General features: G+C 58.7%; 3 protein-coding genes across 11 annotated transcripts; all 3 read left to right on the plus strand.

Annotated features, from left to right (window-relative positions):
* Positions 1-413: 413 nt before the first annotated feature.
* Positions 414-5,550, plus strand: Maz (MYC associated zinc finger protein). 5 transcript variants are annotated; one of them, XM_078024072.1, is made up of 7 exons: positions 414-510; positions 1,141-1,227; positions 1,315-2,165; positions 2,568-2,631; positions 2,909-3,080; positions 3,891-4,115; positions 4,434-4,573. In XM_078024072.1, exons 1-6 carry the CDS (start codon positions 475-477, stop codon positions 4,091-4,093), a joined length of 1,413 nt encoding a protein of 470 aa, XP_077880198.1. In that variant the 5' UTR covers positions 414-474; the 3' UTR covers positions 4,094-4,115; positions 4,434-4,573. The 5 variants fall into 5 exon arrangements, with proteins under 5 accessions (XP_077880198.1, XP_077880199.1, XP_077880200.1 ...); XM_078024073.1 differs by lacking the exon at positions 3,891-4,115 and having other exon boundaries at positions 421-510; positions 4,434-5,550; XM_078024070.1 differs by lacking the exon at positions 414-510 and having other exon boundaries at positions 945-1,227.
* Positions 5,551-6,599: 1,049 nt separating this feature from the next.
* On the plus strand, positions 6,600-10,230 carry Prrt2 (proline rich transmembrane protein 2). Of its 4 annotated transcripts, XM_005323844.5 has the most exons (4): positions 6,603-6,780; positions 7,457-8,401; positions 8,697-8,829; positions 8,995-10,230. In XM_005323844.5, exons 2-4 carry the CDS (start codon positions 7,520-7,522, stop codon positions 9,003-9,005), a joined length of 1,026 nt encoding a protein of 341 aa, XP_005323901.1. In that variant the 5' UTR covers positions 6,603-6,780; positions 7,457-7,519; the 3' UTR covers positions 9,006-10,230. The 4 variants fall into 4 exon arrangements, with proteins under 4 accessions (XP_021581180.1, XP_005323900.1, XP_077880201.1 ...); XM_021725505.3 differs by having other exon boundaries at positions 6,600-6,870; positions 8,697-10,230; XM_005323843.5 differs by having other exon boundaries at positions 6,601-6,780; positions 8,697-10,230.
* Positions 10,231-10,376: 146 nt separating this feature from the next.
* Positions 10,377-13,312, plus strand: Pagr1 (PAXIP1 associated glutamate rich protein 1). Of its 2 annotated transcripts, none has more exons than XM_013357866.4 (4): positions 10,377-10,508; positions 10,866-11,363; positions 11,565-11,647; positions 12,930-13,312. In XM_013357866.4, the coding sequence occupies exons 2-4, from the start codon at positions 10,885-10,887 to the stop codon at positions 13,127-13,129; spliced, it is 762 nt and encodes a 253-aa protein (XP_013213320.1). In that variant the 5' UTR covers positions 10,377-10,508; positions 10,866-10,884; the 3' UTR covers positions 13,130-13,312. The 2 variants fall into 2 exon arrangements, with proteins under 2 accessions (XP_013213320.1, XP_013213321.1); XM_013357867.4 differs by having other exon boundaries at positions 10,879-11,363.
* Positions 13,313-14,375: the final 1,063 nt, after the last annotated feature.

The following is a 14,375-nucleotide window of genomic DNA, read 5'->3' on the forward strand; positions in this document are numbered from 1 at the left end:
AGCAACGACAGCGGTGCGGTGTGCGCGTGCGCGCGAAATAACGGCCGCTGGCGGAGGGAGGTTGGGGGGGGTGGAATCGTTGAAGGGGGGTAAGAGAAGCCGCCCTGTCTCCCGCGCGCCCACCACCTGCACCATCGTCAGCCAATCAGCAGCCGTCTCAGGGGTCTCGCGCTTGGGGCGACTTGGGCTGCCGGGTGGCTCCCCCGTCCCTCCTCCCGCCAGAGTCCCTCCCGTGCCTCCCCCCTCCCTCTGGCCTCGCGCGCGCTCGCGCTCGCGCCCGCTCCAGCCTCTTGTGTGTCCTCGCGCCCCCCGCCCGCCCTCCCCGCGCGCAGTGTGCTCCGCTCCCCCCACCCTCCTCCTCCCCCCTCCCGCCCGCCCCGCGCGCCTCCTCCCCAGGTTCCCCCTCCCCCACTGCCGCCTCCTCCTCCTCCCGCCCCAGGGTGAGCGCGAGCCACCTCCCTCCCTCCCTTCGCCATGGATCCCAGCAACTGGAGCAGCTTCATCTTCCAGGTAACAACCCCCTCCCCCCGCCCCCCTTCCCACACCCCCTCCTGCCCGCCCTCCCTCCCGTCCCACCCCCCCTCCGCGCGCCCGGTGCGCGCGCAGCTGTCCCCCTCCCTCCCTCGCGCCCTCCCCCGCCCTCCCCGAGGCGCCGGCTGGGCGCGCGCGCGGCGGGGGCCGAGGCTGCTCCCTCGCTCCCCCCACCCCGCCCCGCCAGGCTCCAACCGCCGCCGCCGCCGCCGCCGCCGCCGGGCCCCCGCCCCCGGCCCCGGCCCCCGGCCCCGCGGGGCCTCCCGCCCCCACCCAGGGGGCGTCGCCGCCGCCGTCGCCGCCGCGCTCCGCGGCCCGCAAGGCGCCCTCCTTCCCTCCCTCCCTCCCGCCGGCCGGGGTGCGCGGGCGGCGGGGCGGCCCGCGGGCCATGCGTTCGGCGCGGCCCAGCCCGGCCGGCCGGGGGCGGCGCCCCGAGCCCGGGCCCCGCGCGGCCCGCGCCCCCGGCCCCCGCTGAGCCCCGGGGGCCCCACCGTGGCCGAGGCCATGTTCCCCGTGTTCCCTTGCACGCTGCTGGCCCCCCCCTTCCCCGTGCTGGGCCTGGACTCCCGGGGGGTGGGCGGCCTCATGAACTCCTTCCCGCCACCTCAGGGTCACGCCCAGAACCCCCTGCAGGTCGGGGCTGAGCTCCAGTCCCGCTTCTTTGCCTCCCAGGGCTGCGCCCAGAGTCCATTCCAGGTGAGTAGGGGCCGGCCGTGGCGGGCCGTGGTGGGCCGGGAAGGCGCCGACTCGCGGTCGCGGCCCACACGGTCCTTGTCTCTGCAGGCCGCGCCGGCGCCCCCACCCACGCCCCAGGCCCCGGCGGCCGAGCCCCTCCAGGTGGACTTGCTCCCGGTCCTTGCCGCCGCCCAGGAATCCGCAGCGGCTGCTGCGGCCGCCGCGGCTGCGGCCGCCGCCGTGGTTACTGCACCCCCGGCCCCCGCCGCTGCCTCCACAGTGGACACAGCGGCCCTGAAGCAGCCCCCGGCGCCCCCTCCGCCACCCCCGCCTGTGTCGGCGCCTGCCGCCGAGGCCGCGCCCCCCGCCTCTGCCGCCACTATCGCCGCAGCGGCGGCCACCGCTGTCGTCTCCCCAACCTCGACGGTCGCCGTGGCCCCTGTTGCATCTGCCTTGGAGAAGAAGACAAAGAGCAAGGGGCCCTACATCTGCGCCTTGTGCGCCAAAGAGTTCAAGAACGGCTACAATCTCCGGAGGCACGAAGCCATCCACACCGGAGCCAAGGCCGGCCGGGTCCCCTCGGGTGCTATGAAGATGCCCACCATGGTGCCCCTGAGCCTCCTGAGCGTGCCCCAGCTGAGCGGAGCCGGCGGGGGAGGGGGAGAAGCGGGTGCCGGCGGTGGCACCGCTGCAGTGGCCGCTGGTGGCGTAGTGACCACGACCGCCTCGGGAAAGCGCATCCGGAAGAACCACGCCTGCGAGATGTGCGGCAAGGCCTTCCGCGACGTCTACCACCTGAACCGACACAAGCTGTCGCACTCGGACGAGAAGCCCTACCAGTGCCCGGTGTGCCAGCAGCGCTTCAAGCGCAAGGACCGCATGAGCTACCACGTGCGCTCACATGACGGCGCTGTGCACAAGCCCTACAACTGCTCCCACTGTGGCAAGAGCTTCTCCCGGTGTGCAGGGGCCACGGTCGCCCACTAGGCCGGTGGGGAGGGAGGGACGCCTACAGAGGTGGCCTGGCCTTGGCTGGCGGGAAGGGAAGCGGCTCTGAGGATGGGGAAGGGGAGCCACTCCCAGGGAGGAGGAAGGAAAGCCTCTCCTGGTTACCAGGGAGCAGGGGGTGGTACTTTGCAAAGGAGGTGGGTCTTTGGGTGGAAGGATAGCTTCGTGTGGGAGGAGGAGGAGGAAGCCGGGTTGGATGGGAGGGATTTCCTGCTTGTGTAGGACCATGAGTCTTTGGGAGAAAACGCAGGGACTTTTAAACAGCCTGCGATGGGCAGCTAGGCAAGACTTGAGACAGCACCTCCCAATCTCAGGGCCTCCGCCCTAACCCCCCGACCCCAACATATCCCCAGGCCGGATCACCTCAACAGTCACGTCAGACAAGTGCACTCCACAGAGCGGCCCTTCAAATGTGAGGTAGGAAGCCCGCCTCCTCCTGTCCTGGTTTTCATGATTTTGAGCCTCATTGTAGTTGTCTGAGTTCAGCCTCTCAGACCCCCTTTTTCTCTCTCTTCTTTTTGCCTTTTCACTCCATTTTCTCATTTCTTCCTCAAGGCCTCGTCATCACACTCCCATTTCCTACAGATCAAAGATCCCCAAGGCTCTGATCCCTTTAACCTCTTGCTCCCTTCTCCTTACTCCCCGAAGCTTTAACTCTCCTGTGACACCCCCCACGCCCCTCCCCCCTCCCCAGAAATGTGAGGCAGCTTTTGCTACGAAGGATCGACTCCGGGCGCACACAGTACGACACGAGGAGAAGGTGCCATGTCATGTGTGTGGCAAGATGCTGAGCTCGGCTTATATTTCGGACCACATGAAGGTGCACAGCCAGGGCCCTCACCATGTCTGTGAGCTCTGCAACAAAGGTACATGCTCAGGGATGTCAAGAGGGCCAGGGGAAAAGGGGAGGCACAAAGTTGGTGGCTCTTCCACAGATGTGGGTTAAAGGTGCTGTAGCCAAGAGCTCGTGGCATCTAGAGCCCTTTGGGAGGCAAACCAAGCAGCATTGGGAACAACTGAACATTGCTAAATTCTGAGAAGCCATAGCTGGAGGAGACGATCTACCAGAAAGATTCAACCTCCTGGGTGTGTGGGGGAAGAATTGGAAGTGGGACATGGCTGCTTTGGGAAAGGATTAGTCAAGAGAGCCAGTCCCCATGGGTCAGAAGGCAAGGTTCAGCCATGTAGCCACAAGTTCTTGTCTCCAGCTCCTGGGCAAATGGAGTACACTGGCAGGGGTTTAACAAGCGCACATCCTGGCCCAGTAGCAGAAAAATTTTTCTTTTAAATGCACTTAACTCAGTAACTGGGCTGAGACTGTGGGACACTGGAGGGAAGGGACACAGCCGTCTTTCCTGAGAGTCAATCCTTAAAGTAGCTAGGAATCAGTGTCCTATTGTCCCTGGAGAGATTTCCCAGCCATGAAGAAAGAATGAGCTCTGTGCTTTCCAAGACTGAGAAGTAGGCACCACTCAAATCAGGCCCTTGGCTCAGAGAGGGGCCTTGCCTGTGCCCCACCAGCCCCAGCAGAGTAGTTGGCCCCAGGCTACCAAGGATGTGGTGGGAGGAGGACAGGGCCATCTGAGAAGGGCGTCCCCAGCCTAGGAGAACAGCCCCGTCTCTGGGGTCTCCATCTGGCTGACCCCCACCCCCCATCCCAATCCGCCCCCCCATAGGCTTCACCACAGCAGCATACCTGCGCATCCACGCGGTGAAGGACCATGGGCTCCAGGCCCCGCGGGCTGACCGCATCCTGTGCAAGCTGTGCAGCGTGCACTGCAAGACCCCTGCCCAGCTGGCCGGCCACATGCAGACCCATCTGGGGGGGGCCGCCCCCCCTATCCCGGGAGATGCCCCCCAGCCACAGCCCACCTGCTGAGGGGGACCCCCGCACCCACCAGGCAAGGCGTGGGGCATGGCTGGGGGGGCGGGATGGGGTGTGTGGGACAAGAGGGCTCAAAGGGCCCTATAGGGGATCTCAGGAAGGTTAGGGATGCCAATCTATCACTCAGGTTAGGGAGACTCCAGGGCCAGGGAGGGCCCTTCAGGAGAACTGCTCTGTCTGGGTAAGGAGTCAGGCCAAAGCCTCTGGGGACCAGATAGGAAGTGAGCAACGGCTGTGTCCCAGGGGAAGTAGTCTGGAAAAAGAGTCTGGGTTAAGGGGTATGGCTCTTGCCATTCAGGTTGCGCTGTGATCCTTGGTATTTCTCACTGTGCAGGTACTGGTGAGGTTTGTCCAATGGCGGCGGCGGCAGCAGCAGCAGCAGCGGCAGCAGCAGCAGCAGCGGCAGCAGCAGTGGCAGCCCCTCCCACAGCTGTGGGCTCCCTCTCTGGGCCTGAGGGGGTACCAGTGAGCTCTCAGCCACTTCCCTCCCAGCCCTGGTGAGCTCCAAGTTGGTGGGGGGAGAAGGGAGAGCAGAGAAAAGCCCCTTGGTACAATCTCCTCTCCCCCTCTCTTCCCACCAACTCTCTTTACTCCCTCACCAACCAAGGAGCCTCCAGAAGGAAAGGAGGGAGAAATGTGTTCTTAGGGGAATTCACTAGATTTAACGATTTGTTTCTCCTGCTCCTCTCTTCTCCCTACCAGAGCTGACCCCTATTCACACCTGTTCCCTTGGTTGTGTTGAAGTCCCCTGGACAGTGGGCAGGGGTGGCAGAGGACAGGAGCAGCCACTGCCCTCACCCCCTCTCCTCTCTGTAATTCCCTGCCCTGCCCTCCCAGGGATTTGTGAGCCTTTTCCCTCCGTTGTCCTTGCTCTCCTCCTTCCAGTCCTCTCCCTTCTGTCTGCTGCCCCTCCCTGGGGAGTTGGTGCTTTTTTTTTCTTTCTTTTTTCTTGTTTTTTTTTGTTTTCCAGGGGGAGGGAGGAGAGGAAGGAGGGGAGTCAAAGATTCTGTCCCAGAGAAGGAGAAAGTTGAGATTAGAGAAGGGGCAGAAGCAGGGAAGGCAGAAGTTCATTAGGTAGGGTTGTTGGGGTTAGTCCCTAAACGTCATCCTACTTGAAAATCTGTGGGGGTGGGGAAAGTCAAAGGGGGCAAAAGAAGGAGCCACTAGCGCCAGAGGCAGAACAGGAGATGGAATCTGAGGGGCCCAGGGTAAACAAGGGGAACCAGGGACTAGAGGTGCTTCCTGGGGGCAGGGGGAATGCAACCAGTGTCTCCCCCTTCCCTCTTCCACCCCAGCTCCTGCCCTGGTCTTTTCTTTTCATCCCTCTTCCCCATGACAGAAGCTGTGGCCCTGGCCATGTCATCGTGTTCCTGTGTCCCCTGCATGTTCCTCACCCTCCACCCCCCTCCTTTTGCGCGGACCCTATTACAATAAATTTTAAATAAAACCTGGTTCTGGCTCTGGGTTCAATGAATTTCCTTCACTAAGCCCCTTGTCCTTACTTCTTAGGGGGTGGTTCTTGTGCCTGGTATCAGTCCCAACCTTGCTTTGCTGTATATAGCTCTGTGCTCTGGCTCCTCCTTCCCCAAGGACAGCCCTCAGGGTGGCAGCACAGATTTAGGGTGTGGCCAAGCTCCAATGGATGTGGAGAGTAAGTTCTAGGGCTCCCAGCTCTCTGGGGAAATAATCTGGACAGGTCCAGAATAACCACTAAAGGTTTGAAGAGGGCCAGGTTAGGCATCCAAACAGTTATTGAACATAAACACTGCTCTCCCTTGGTTGTACTCATTGCCAGCTGCTCAGGACCCTGGACAAATACCTGCACACCCTTAACCCTGAAAAGCCATCATGGGTAATGTAGGTGCAGAAAGGTTGAGGGGGCCTGATCCCTGGGGCCAGGAGCAGGAAGATTCAGAATAACTGCACTCCACCTGCATGATCTCCGCATCGGCGCCCTGCATTCGCGGTGGATCCTCAGTCCTAGCCCCTCCTGCTCCAAGCTGTCCCTGCAGGCTCCATTGGAATTCCCTTTCCTTGCCTGGCTCCGTCCTTTCCAAGAACCCTTTCCTGAGCCTTCCAATATCCATTTTCTGCTGCTCCTTCCCTGGGGATAGGAAGATTTACTGTTCTGCAGTCTCCCTTCTCTTGAAACCCCACCCTGCTTTTCTGCAGCCTCCCCAAATTTTGCCCCATCTCCCTTGCCCTCTTTCTGCTATAGGGGTGCCTCCACCCATTCCTGCCTGCCTCATTAGTCCCGTCTCTCCTCGCAGACCCCCGGTCTCTGCCAGGACCCCCGGTGACCGTTGGCGGGAGGGGCCGAGGACTTAGGAAGGGGGCGTCCCGCCGGGAGGCGCGCGTGGGAAGGGGCAGGGAGGGGTCGCGAGTGGTCCCTGGGTCTGTTGCCTTGGTAACGCAGGGCCTGGCACGCGAGGCTCCCTTGGGCTGGCCGGGAGGGGCCGGAGGCGTGCAAGGGGCGGGGGCGGGCGCGCGGCGGCAGTGGAGCGCAGGGGAGGGGACCAGAGAAGAGGGGACCAAACGCGAGGAGAGAGGAGGGGAGACCCGTCGCCTCCCTCCTTCCTAAGCTGACTTGCTCCCTCCCGGGCTGCGGCTGCTGCAACGGCGGCGGCGGCGGCAGCAGCGGCGGTGGCGGCGGCGGGAGCAGTCTGAAGGCCGGCGTCGAGGTGAGACTGGGACGGACTGAGGCTGCGGGTAGGAGTGGACCTACAGACCGCCTGATTGCACGGGAATGCGGGTGCCTGGCGAGCTGGAAGGTGGTGCTGGGTGCCCCGCGCCATGGGGAGGAGGAGGTGCCAGCCCGCGGAGGGCGAGGGAATCCCTAAGAGGGGCTCAGAAGCAACTCAGGAGATGCCCAGGTCCCCTAGGAAAGGGCAGGGGCGTCTGCGCCCCAAACGCAGCAAGAATACCGGCACCGCCTGGGCGTCCGGGGAGGAGAGAAGGATGCCGAGGGAGTGGAATGTGTGTGTGTCAGATCCCCTGCCCAATCTGCCTGTCAGAGTTTCCTGGTGGCGGCTGCACAGCTTGTTGATTTGGGGGTGCTGGGGTATCTGCTGGGGTGTGAGAGACTGGATTCTGTTGGGCAGACCAAAGATGAAACCCTGAGGAGAGTCCTGTTTATAAAAGTAATTTTCTTCTCCCGGTGCCCATGCAGGAAGCTTTGAGTAGAGCACTTCTCCCCCAGGGATGTCCCACCCCAAAACAAAGGAAACCCCAACTTTTCTTCTTCATCCCAGAGACAGCGCAAGGCTGGCCTTGAGACAGGAGCCTGGCCCTCTTGGGTCTGCAGTGCTGTCAGCCCCACTTCTCTCCTCACACCAAGCCTGTCTCCTCCTCTTGCAGGGTTTGCTACTGTCTGCTGTTCCCTCCTTCCCACAGGGGTTCTCTCCCCTCTCCCATCTCAAGATGGCAGCCAGCAGCTCTGAGATGAAGGGGGTCAAGGATTGTCCGGAGACCCAGGGAGAAGGGCCTGGCCATTCTGAAGCTGGAACTGGCCCTCTCCAGGCCCTAGCAGAGGTCCCAGACCAGCCAGAGGCCCCACAGCCAGGCCCAGACACCACTGCAGCCCCTGTGGACTCAGGGCCTGATGCTGGGCTGGCTCCAGAAACTACAGACACCCCAGCTGGGGCCCCAGAAACAGCTCAGGCTACAGACCTTAGCTTAAGCCCAGGAGGGGACTCAAAAGCCAACTCCATCCCTGAAGAGGCATGCAAAGAGCCAGCATCCAAACCAGAAGTGAACAAAGAAGCCACTGCAGACCAGGGGTCTGAGCAGGAGTCTGCAGCCCCTCCCAAGCCAGCCTCAGAGCCTGTTTCCCAGCTAGACTCCCAGTCAGACCCTCAGCCAGCTTCCCAGCCCACCCCCAAACCAGCCCTTCAAATAGAGCCCCCTACCCAGGAGGACCCCACCCCTGAGGTCCTGACAGAAAGTGTAGGGGAAAAGCAAGAGAATGGGGCAGTGGTCCCTTTGCAGGCTGGGGATGGGGAAGAGGGCCCAGCACCCCAGCCTCACTCCTCACCCTCAACAAAAACACCCCCAGCCAATGGGGCTCCCCCCCGTGTGCTGCAGCAGCTGGTTGAGGAGGACAGAATAGGAAGGGCCCATAGTGGGCATCCAGGATCTCCCCGAGGTAGCCTAAGCCGCCACCCCAGCTCCCAGTTGGCAGGTCCTGGGGTAGAGGGAGGTGAAGGCACCCAGAAACCTCGTGACTACATCATCCTTGCCATCCTGTCCTGCTTCTGCCCCATGTGGCCTGTCAACATCGTGGCCTTCGCTTATGCCGTCATGGTGAGCCCCAGGATAAACCACACTTTCCCTACCCTTTCTGCATGGTTCCCACTGCCCCACTTATACAGCCTTTGCTGGTCCTGCCCAGGATCTAACTTTCTGAGCCACCACTGCCCTACCCCTTCGGTGGGAGGAATATGGAGATATATGTCACACAGCCTCACTGACCTGTGCCCTCTTCCCCCTTCCTCCCGTAACCTCATGGGGCTGGCCTCTGGACGACTCACCTGATCCCTGCTGGGCTGGCTTCTCCTGACCTGGGCCATGGTACCTCCACCCCACACCCTAACCCCAGTCCCGGAACAGTCTGCAGCAGGGGGACGTGGATGGGGCCCAGCGTCTGGGCCGTGTGGCCAAGCTCTTAAGCATCGTGGCGCTGGTGGGGGGGGTCCTCATCATCATCGCCTCCTGCGTCATCAACTTGGGCGGTGAGTGGGGGTCAGGGACACGCAGGGGAGGAGTGGAAGGGTTGACAAGGGCAGCTTTACTAACCCCTGCCCCTGCTCTCTCCTGTCTGTCCTCCCTACTTCTCCTTTGTCTCTCCTTTCTCCCTGACCCTGTCTCTGTCTCTCCCTCCCTCTCCTCTCCCACAGTGTATAAGTGAGGGGCTCTGCCCTGCATTCCAAGACTTTTCTTCCTGTTGGGAGCTGCCTTGGGCCCATCCCTCCCTTGGGGGGAGCCCAATCGATGGCCCTGGCCCCCATCCCTAGGGACCAAGGGAGCCTGAGCGGCCTTGTTTACAGCTTCTCTCCTGTTCCTGCATCCTGCCAGGCTCCTCTGCCAACCGTAGGCCTCCCTCTTCCCTGCACTGTTTCCAACCTCCCTGCACTTCTGCCTGTGGATAGCCCCTCCAGCCTCTTGGCCTCCCTAACCCTGCACTTCTGGAAACCTTCCTACTTCTGGAAGCCTCCCTGAACATCTCCCAAACTCTCTGAGCTCTCAGCTTCCCTGCATCTCTCCCCACCTCCCTGCACTTCTCCCAGCCTTCTGAATTCTCTGAACCTCATCCTCGTCTTCCTTCTCCTGACTTTCATTGTCTTGGCATCTAACCCCGTTTCTTTTCTCCATTCCTTTATCATCTTCCCTCCCCTTTTTACATCACCCACCCCCTTCCTCTTTCTGCCTCCTCATCTTCCCTTAGCATCCTTTCCTCCACCCTCCTGCCATCATTTATTCTGCAAGAGCTCCAGCACTTAGATCAGGCTGGGGGAAAGGGAGCAGTGTTGGGAGAGGGCTACCTAGCCTGGGGCTCAGACTGTTCTCTGCTGGGACCACCCAGGCTCAGACCACCCCCTCACTGGGCGCCTTTTGGGTCGCAGAGCTGCAAGCCAGGCCCCATCTGGGGACTTGTGCAATGATGGAAGCAATTCTGAACACAGGGAAGTAGGGAGAGGCGCGGCGGTAGTGGGGTCAGCCGGGGTTGACCGGCCCACCTGGGTCTTTTAACCTCAGCCCACGAGCTTCTTGCTTGAAGGTGTAAGGGCTCGGGCCACTTGCGTGCTTTGTAAGGAAAGAATTTTAAAAAAAGAAAAAGAAAAATAGGACCAAAGCTCTCAGCAGCCCAGAGCGAGGGAGGGGCGGGTGAGTTCTATAATTGTTTTCCAAGAGGACGAGGGAGGTTGGTTGCACGCGACAGCCACTGAGGAGGCAGGGAGCCAGCTGCGACGAGGTTCAGAGTTGGCGGGTTTTTTGTTTTCTTAAAAAAAAAAAAAAAGTCTGGGGGAAAAAACCCTAAAACTCCTTTAAGAAAAATATATCAAACTGATTCTCCCTTTTTGTATGCTGAATGCTGCATGGGTCTGAAACACCAATAAACGGAGACTGCATGAGACTTGCCTCCAGTCTCTGTTGGTCCCTGCGTTCGTCTGCCCGGCCAGAGCACTGCCTCCCGGCAGAACCCAAAGGGTGGTATACGCATGCGCCGTCGTGGTGGCCATCTTTACTGTGGGCCAAAGCCTGTTAAGCCAGAGGCCTACCTGCGCATGTGCAAGCCTTCCCTTGCCTTCCTATCCCAAGTAGCTTTGACTAGAGTGGAGCCTCCCGCGCCATTTCTATGCGCCTGCGTACTGTGACTCTGCGCAGCCCGGGAGGCGGGTCTTAGCTCCAGGTGCGTACCGCGGCTGAGTTGACGCGGCCCCCAACTGCGAGGTCTGGCGAGAGGGTGCGGGGACCACTTGTGGAGAGGAGTGATATGAAGGCGAGACTAGTGGCTCCGCCCCTCTGTGGCTCGGAAATTGGATTCTGCGGGTCCTCGGGACCGTCAGAGTGCCGGATCTCGATCCTTGGGGTGGGACCCTACCTTGCAGGGGTCTGAGCGCCCCCTCCTGGGGGTAGGCGCTCTGGCCACTTAGAATACTGTTGGAGCCTGATTGGTTGAAGAGAGATTTTCCTAAAACCCTGGGGATCCCAATCACTTGGGGCGGGAGGACCTGGTTTGGTACTCCAGCATTTCCTATATTGTTAGGCCCCTTCCCTAGTGGCTTATGTCCCTTTCCCGGGGTCATGGAGACATTGCGTCCACCACGGCGGCGCCTCTGTCTGAAGAAGGGGAAGTGACTTCCGGCCTCCAGGCTCTGGCCGTGGAGGATACCGGAGGTCCCTCTGTCTTGGCCAATAAGGCCGAGGAAGAGGGGGAAGGAGGACAGGAGGAGGCCGAGCATGCCGAGCCCGGGACTGAGGAGGCAACAGAAGTACCCAGCGCCGAGGGGGAGGAGCGTGTCGAGGGAGAATCCGAGGACTGGTGCGTGCCCTGCAGCGATGAGGAGGTGGAGCTGCCCGCGGACGGACGGCCCTGGATGCCCCCGCCCTCTGAAATCCAGCGGCTCTATGAGTTGCTGGCTGTCCAGGGTACCTTGGAGCTTCAAGCGGAGATCCTGCCCCGACGGCCCCCTACACCCGAAGCCCAGAGTGAAGAGGAGAGATCTGATGAGGAGCCGGAGGCCAAGGAAGAAGAAGAGGAAAAGTGAGAGCACAATCTTACACCTTGTCACTGGGACTGCTCTCCTGATGCAGGAGAAAATAGGGAGGGGGGGAAAAAGTGGGACCCAGGAGCTTAGAAAGTGGAGGAAGGGAACAGGAAAGGAAGAGCCGACAGGTTGGGGGAAAACGTGTGGGTGTTTGGGAGGACTACTCTTACCCTTCATTCTTTGTCTACCTGTCCCAGACCTCACATGCCTACGGAATTTGACTTCGATGATGAGCCAATGACACCAAAGGACTCCTTGATTGACCGGAGACGCACCCCAGGTACAAGAGGGAAAAGTTTGTGGGGGAGGTGAAGGGCCTCTCCTCCCAGTTACATCAAAAATGACTCTCCTGAAGAGGCCTTTGCTGGGTACCTCAATTGTCATACAACTTGTAGATGCTCCAGTGAGCTTAGGTTAATTTTCATTTTCTCTCTCTCTCTCTCTCTCTCTCTCTCTCTCTCTCTCTCTCTCTCTTGTAATGGGCATTCACTGAGTCACATCCCAGCCCTTTTTATTCTGATACAGGATCTCACCAACTTTTTGAGTCTGACCTCAAACTTGTGAACCTTCTGCCTCAACCTCCTGAGTCCCTAGGACTACAGGCGTGCTCCACCATGCCTGTCCTTGTCTTATTTTGATAGACTATTACAGATGGTTCTATTATGTTTCCCATTTCTTTTATCCTCTCCTCAAAAGTCCAAGTCCTGTTCATTATTATCTAGCACCACATCCCTGTACTACTGTGTAAATTACTTAATCTGACCCAATTTCCCACCTCCATGACATTCTAGAATTTACTCTTGAGTCATTCTTTTTTTGGGGGGGGAGGGGGTAACAGGGATTGAACTCAGGGGCACTTGACCACTGAGCCACATCCCCAGCCCTATTTTGTATTTTATTTAGAGACAGTATTTCACTGAGTTGCTTAGCACCTCACTTTTGCTGAGGCTGGCTTTGAACTTGAGGTCCTCCTGTCTCAGCTTCCTGAGCCTCTTGGATTACACGCATGCACCACCTCGCCTGGCTCTTGATCATTCTTGATTTCTCTTTTTCTTACCTGAACATTCAAGCCAGCAGCAAGTACCACCAGCTCTGCTCCACAACGTTTCCAAGTCCAGCTGCTAATGTCTGCCTTCAGCTCCACACCTTCATCCATGCCACCATCTCCCTTGCCACATAGTTACAGTAGCTCTTAACTTACCTCCCTGCTTCCAGTCTCAGCATCAGAGTGGTCCTTTTAAAACAGAATTCATGTCACTTTTCTGCTTAATATCTCCAGGGATTCCATTGCAAGGGTTGGGGGAAGAGCATCTGAGATTCCCCCTACCATCTCTAAACAAACTTTTCTTCCTGCCCCAAGGCCATCATACTTGCTCATCACGTTAGTGGTGCCTTCTCTTAACTCAAGACTTTCATTGCTGTGCTCCTCTCCCCATTAATGGTCCAGTTTCAGACCTTAGAATCTCCATGCTGAGACCTGGAATCCTGGGTATTAAGGAAGCTCCCCAAGTGATAAGATCCACTTCCTCAATTTCTTAAATATTTCCTACCTTCCTCTTTAGGAAGTTCAGCCCGGAGCCAAAAACGGGAGGCCCGCCTGGACAAGGTCCTCTCAGACATGAAGCGACATAAGAAGCTGGAGGAGCAGATTCTTCGTACTGGGAGGGACCTCTTCAGCTTGGACTCAGAGGACCCCAACCCAGCCAGCCCCCCACTCCGGTCATCGGGGAGTAGTCTCTTCCCTCGACAACGGAAATACTGACTGTTGTTGCTACTGCCTCTAGAATGCAGAGACTGTATCTGCTAGGGCCTGGGCTCTCTTTTCCTAACTTTCCTAACCCAGGATGCTGGGAAACTTGGGAGAAAGAACCCCAAGCTCCCAACACAGCACCTTGCAGTGTAATGCCAGATTCGTGGGACCCCCAATAGACCTCCAGGAGCCGAATCCAATGTAATCACACAAGAGTCTTTATTGCAAGCTCCGAGCCTGGACTCACAACCGTTTCCGGCGCAGTGGTCCCAGGGAGTGAGTTCAGTTAGATTTTATAGGTTTTGAGGGGATACTCTATGCGTCACAACATCACACAGCAAATCATTCCATATTGCGGGAAAATCAAACAACAGCTCTTACTATTGATTAGCACATTCACTGGCAGGAACAAGTTGGGTAGGGGTGATTGGTTTGTACTTGGGGGCGGGGGTCCTTTGAAGTAATTGGTTTAGGCCACGAGAGGTGTACCTACCAAACTATATGGTTTCCCAACATGTTATCAACCACCATAAACTACTAGGGGGGGGGAGTGGTTCATCTGGCATCCCAGGTATTTTCCCTGTCTCATGATGACTGGAAGTCCTTAGGGGATTGCTATGGGTCCTCACCTAGCTTAACTGAGTCAGGGACACCTGGCACCACAGATCTCTCCTGTTATTTGTAGACAAACAACTCAGCAGGGTGGGTATGTACCTAGGAGTGCTCTGTGGGTTTTTCCAAGGACAAGGGTCACATCCCCTTCCTTAGAAGAGGCCTTGAGGTAGAAGCTGCTGTTATTTATTTATTTTCAAAAATGGAGTCACATCAGTTTTTCAGCAGGAAAGAGGGTGTATGTGTGTGCGTACGGGCGCGCACACATGTGTGTATATTGGGTTGAATGTCTATTTGGAGACCTGGGTGAAATTTTCTGAGCCCAAAATAAAATATGCAAACTTACCTTCTCCGGAGGGGGCTGCAGCTAGAGCCCAAACAGTTGGCCACACTTAGCAGAAAGGTAGAATCTTGTTCACCCAGATTGGAAAATGAAAGCCACATGCAATAGAGGAGAACTCAGTCACCATCTGCCCTCCTATCTTGGGCCTTCTGATCCTTCTAGTCTCATTCCAGTGCAGCCAGCTGGCTCTAAGGCAGAAATTCCTGTGTGGAATGAACTATGGTGTCACCAGCTGTAGCCAAAGTAGCCCCAGGGAGAAAAATGAGCCCCGTGGCAGGGCCCTTTAAACATCCAAGCCCCGCC

The sequence above is a fragment of the Ictidomys tridecemlineatus genome, chromosome 10 (genome assembly GCF_052094955.1).
Source record: "Ictidomys tridecemlineatus isolate mIctTri1 chromosome 10, mIctTri1.hap1, whole genome shotgun sequence".
NCBI classification, from domain to species: Eukaryota; Metazoa; Chordata; class Mammalia; order Rodentia; family Sciuridae; genus Ictidomys; species Ictidomys tridecemlineatus.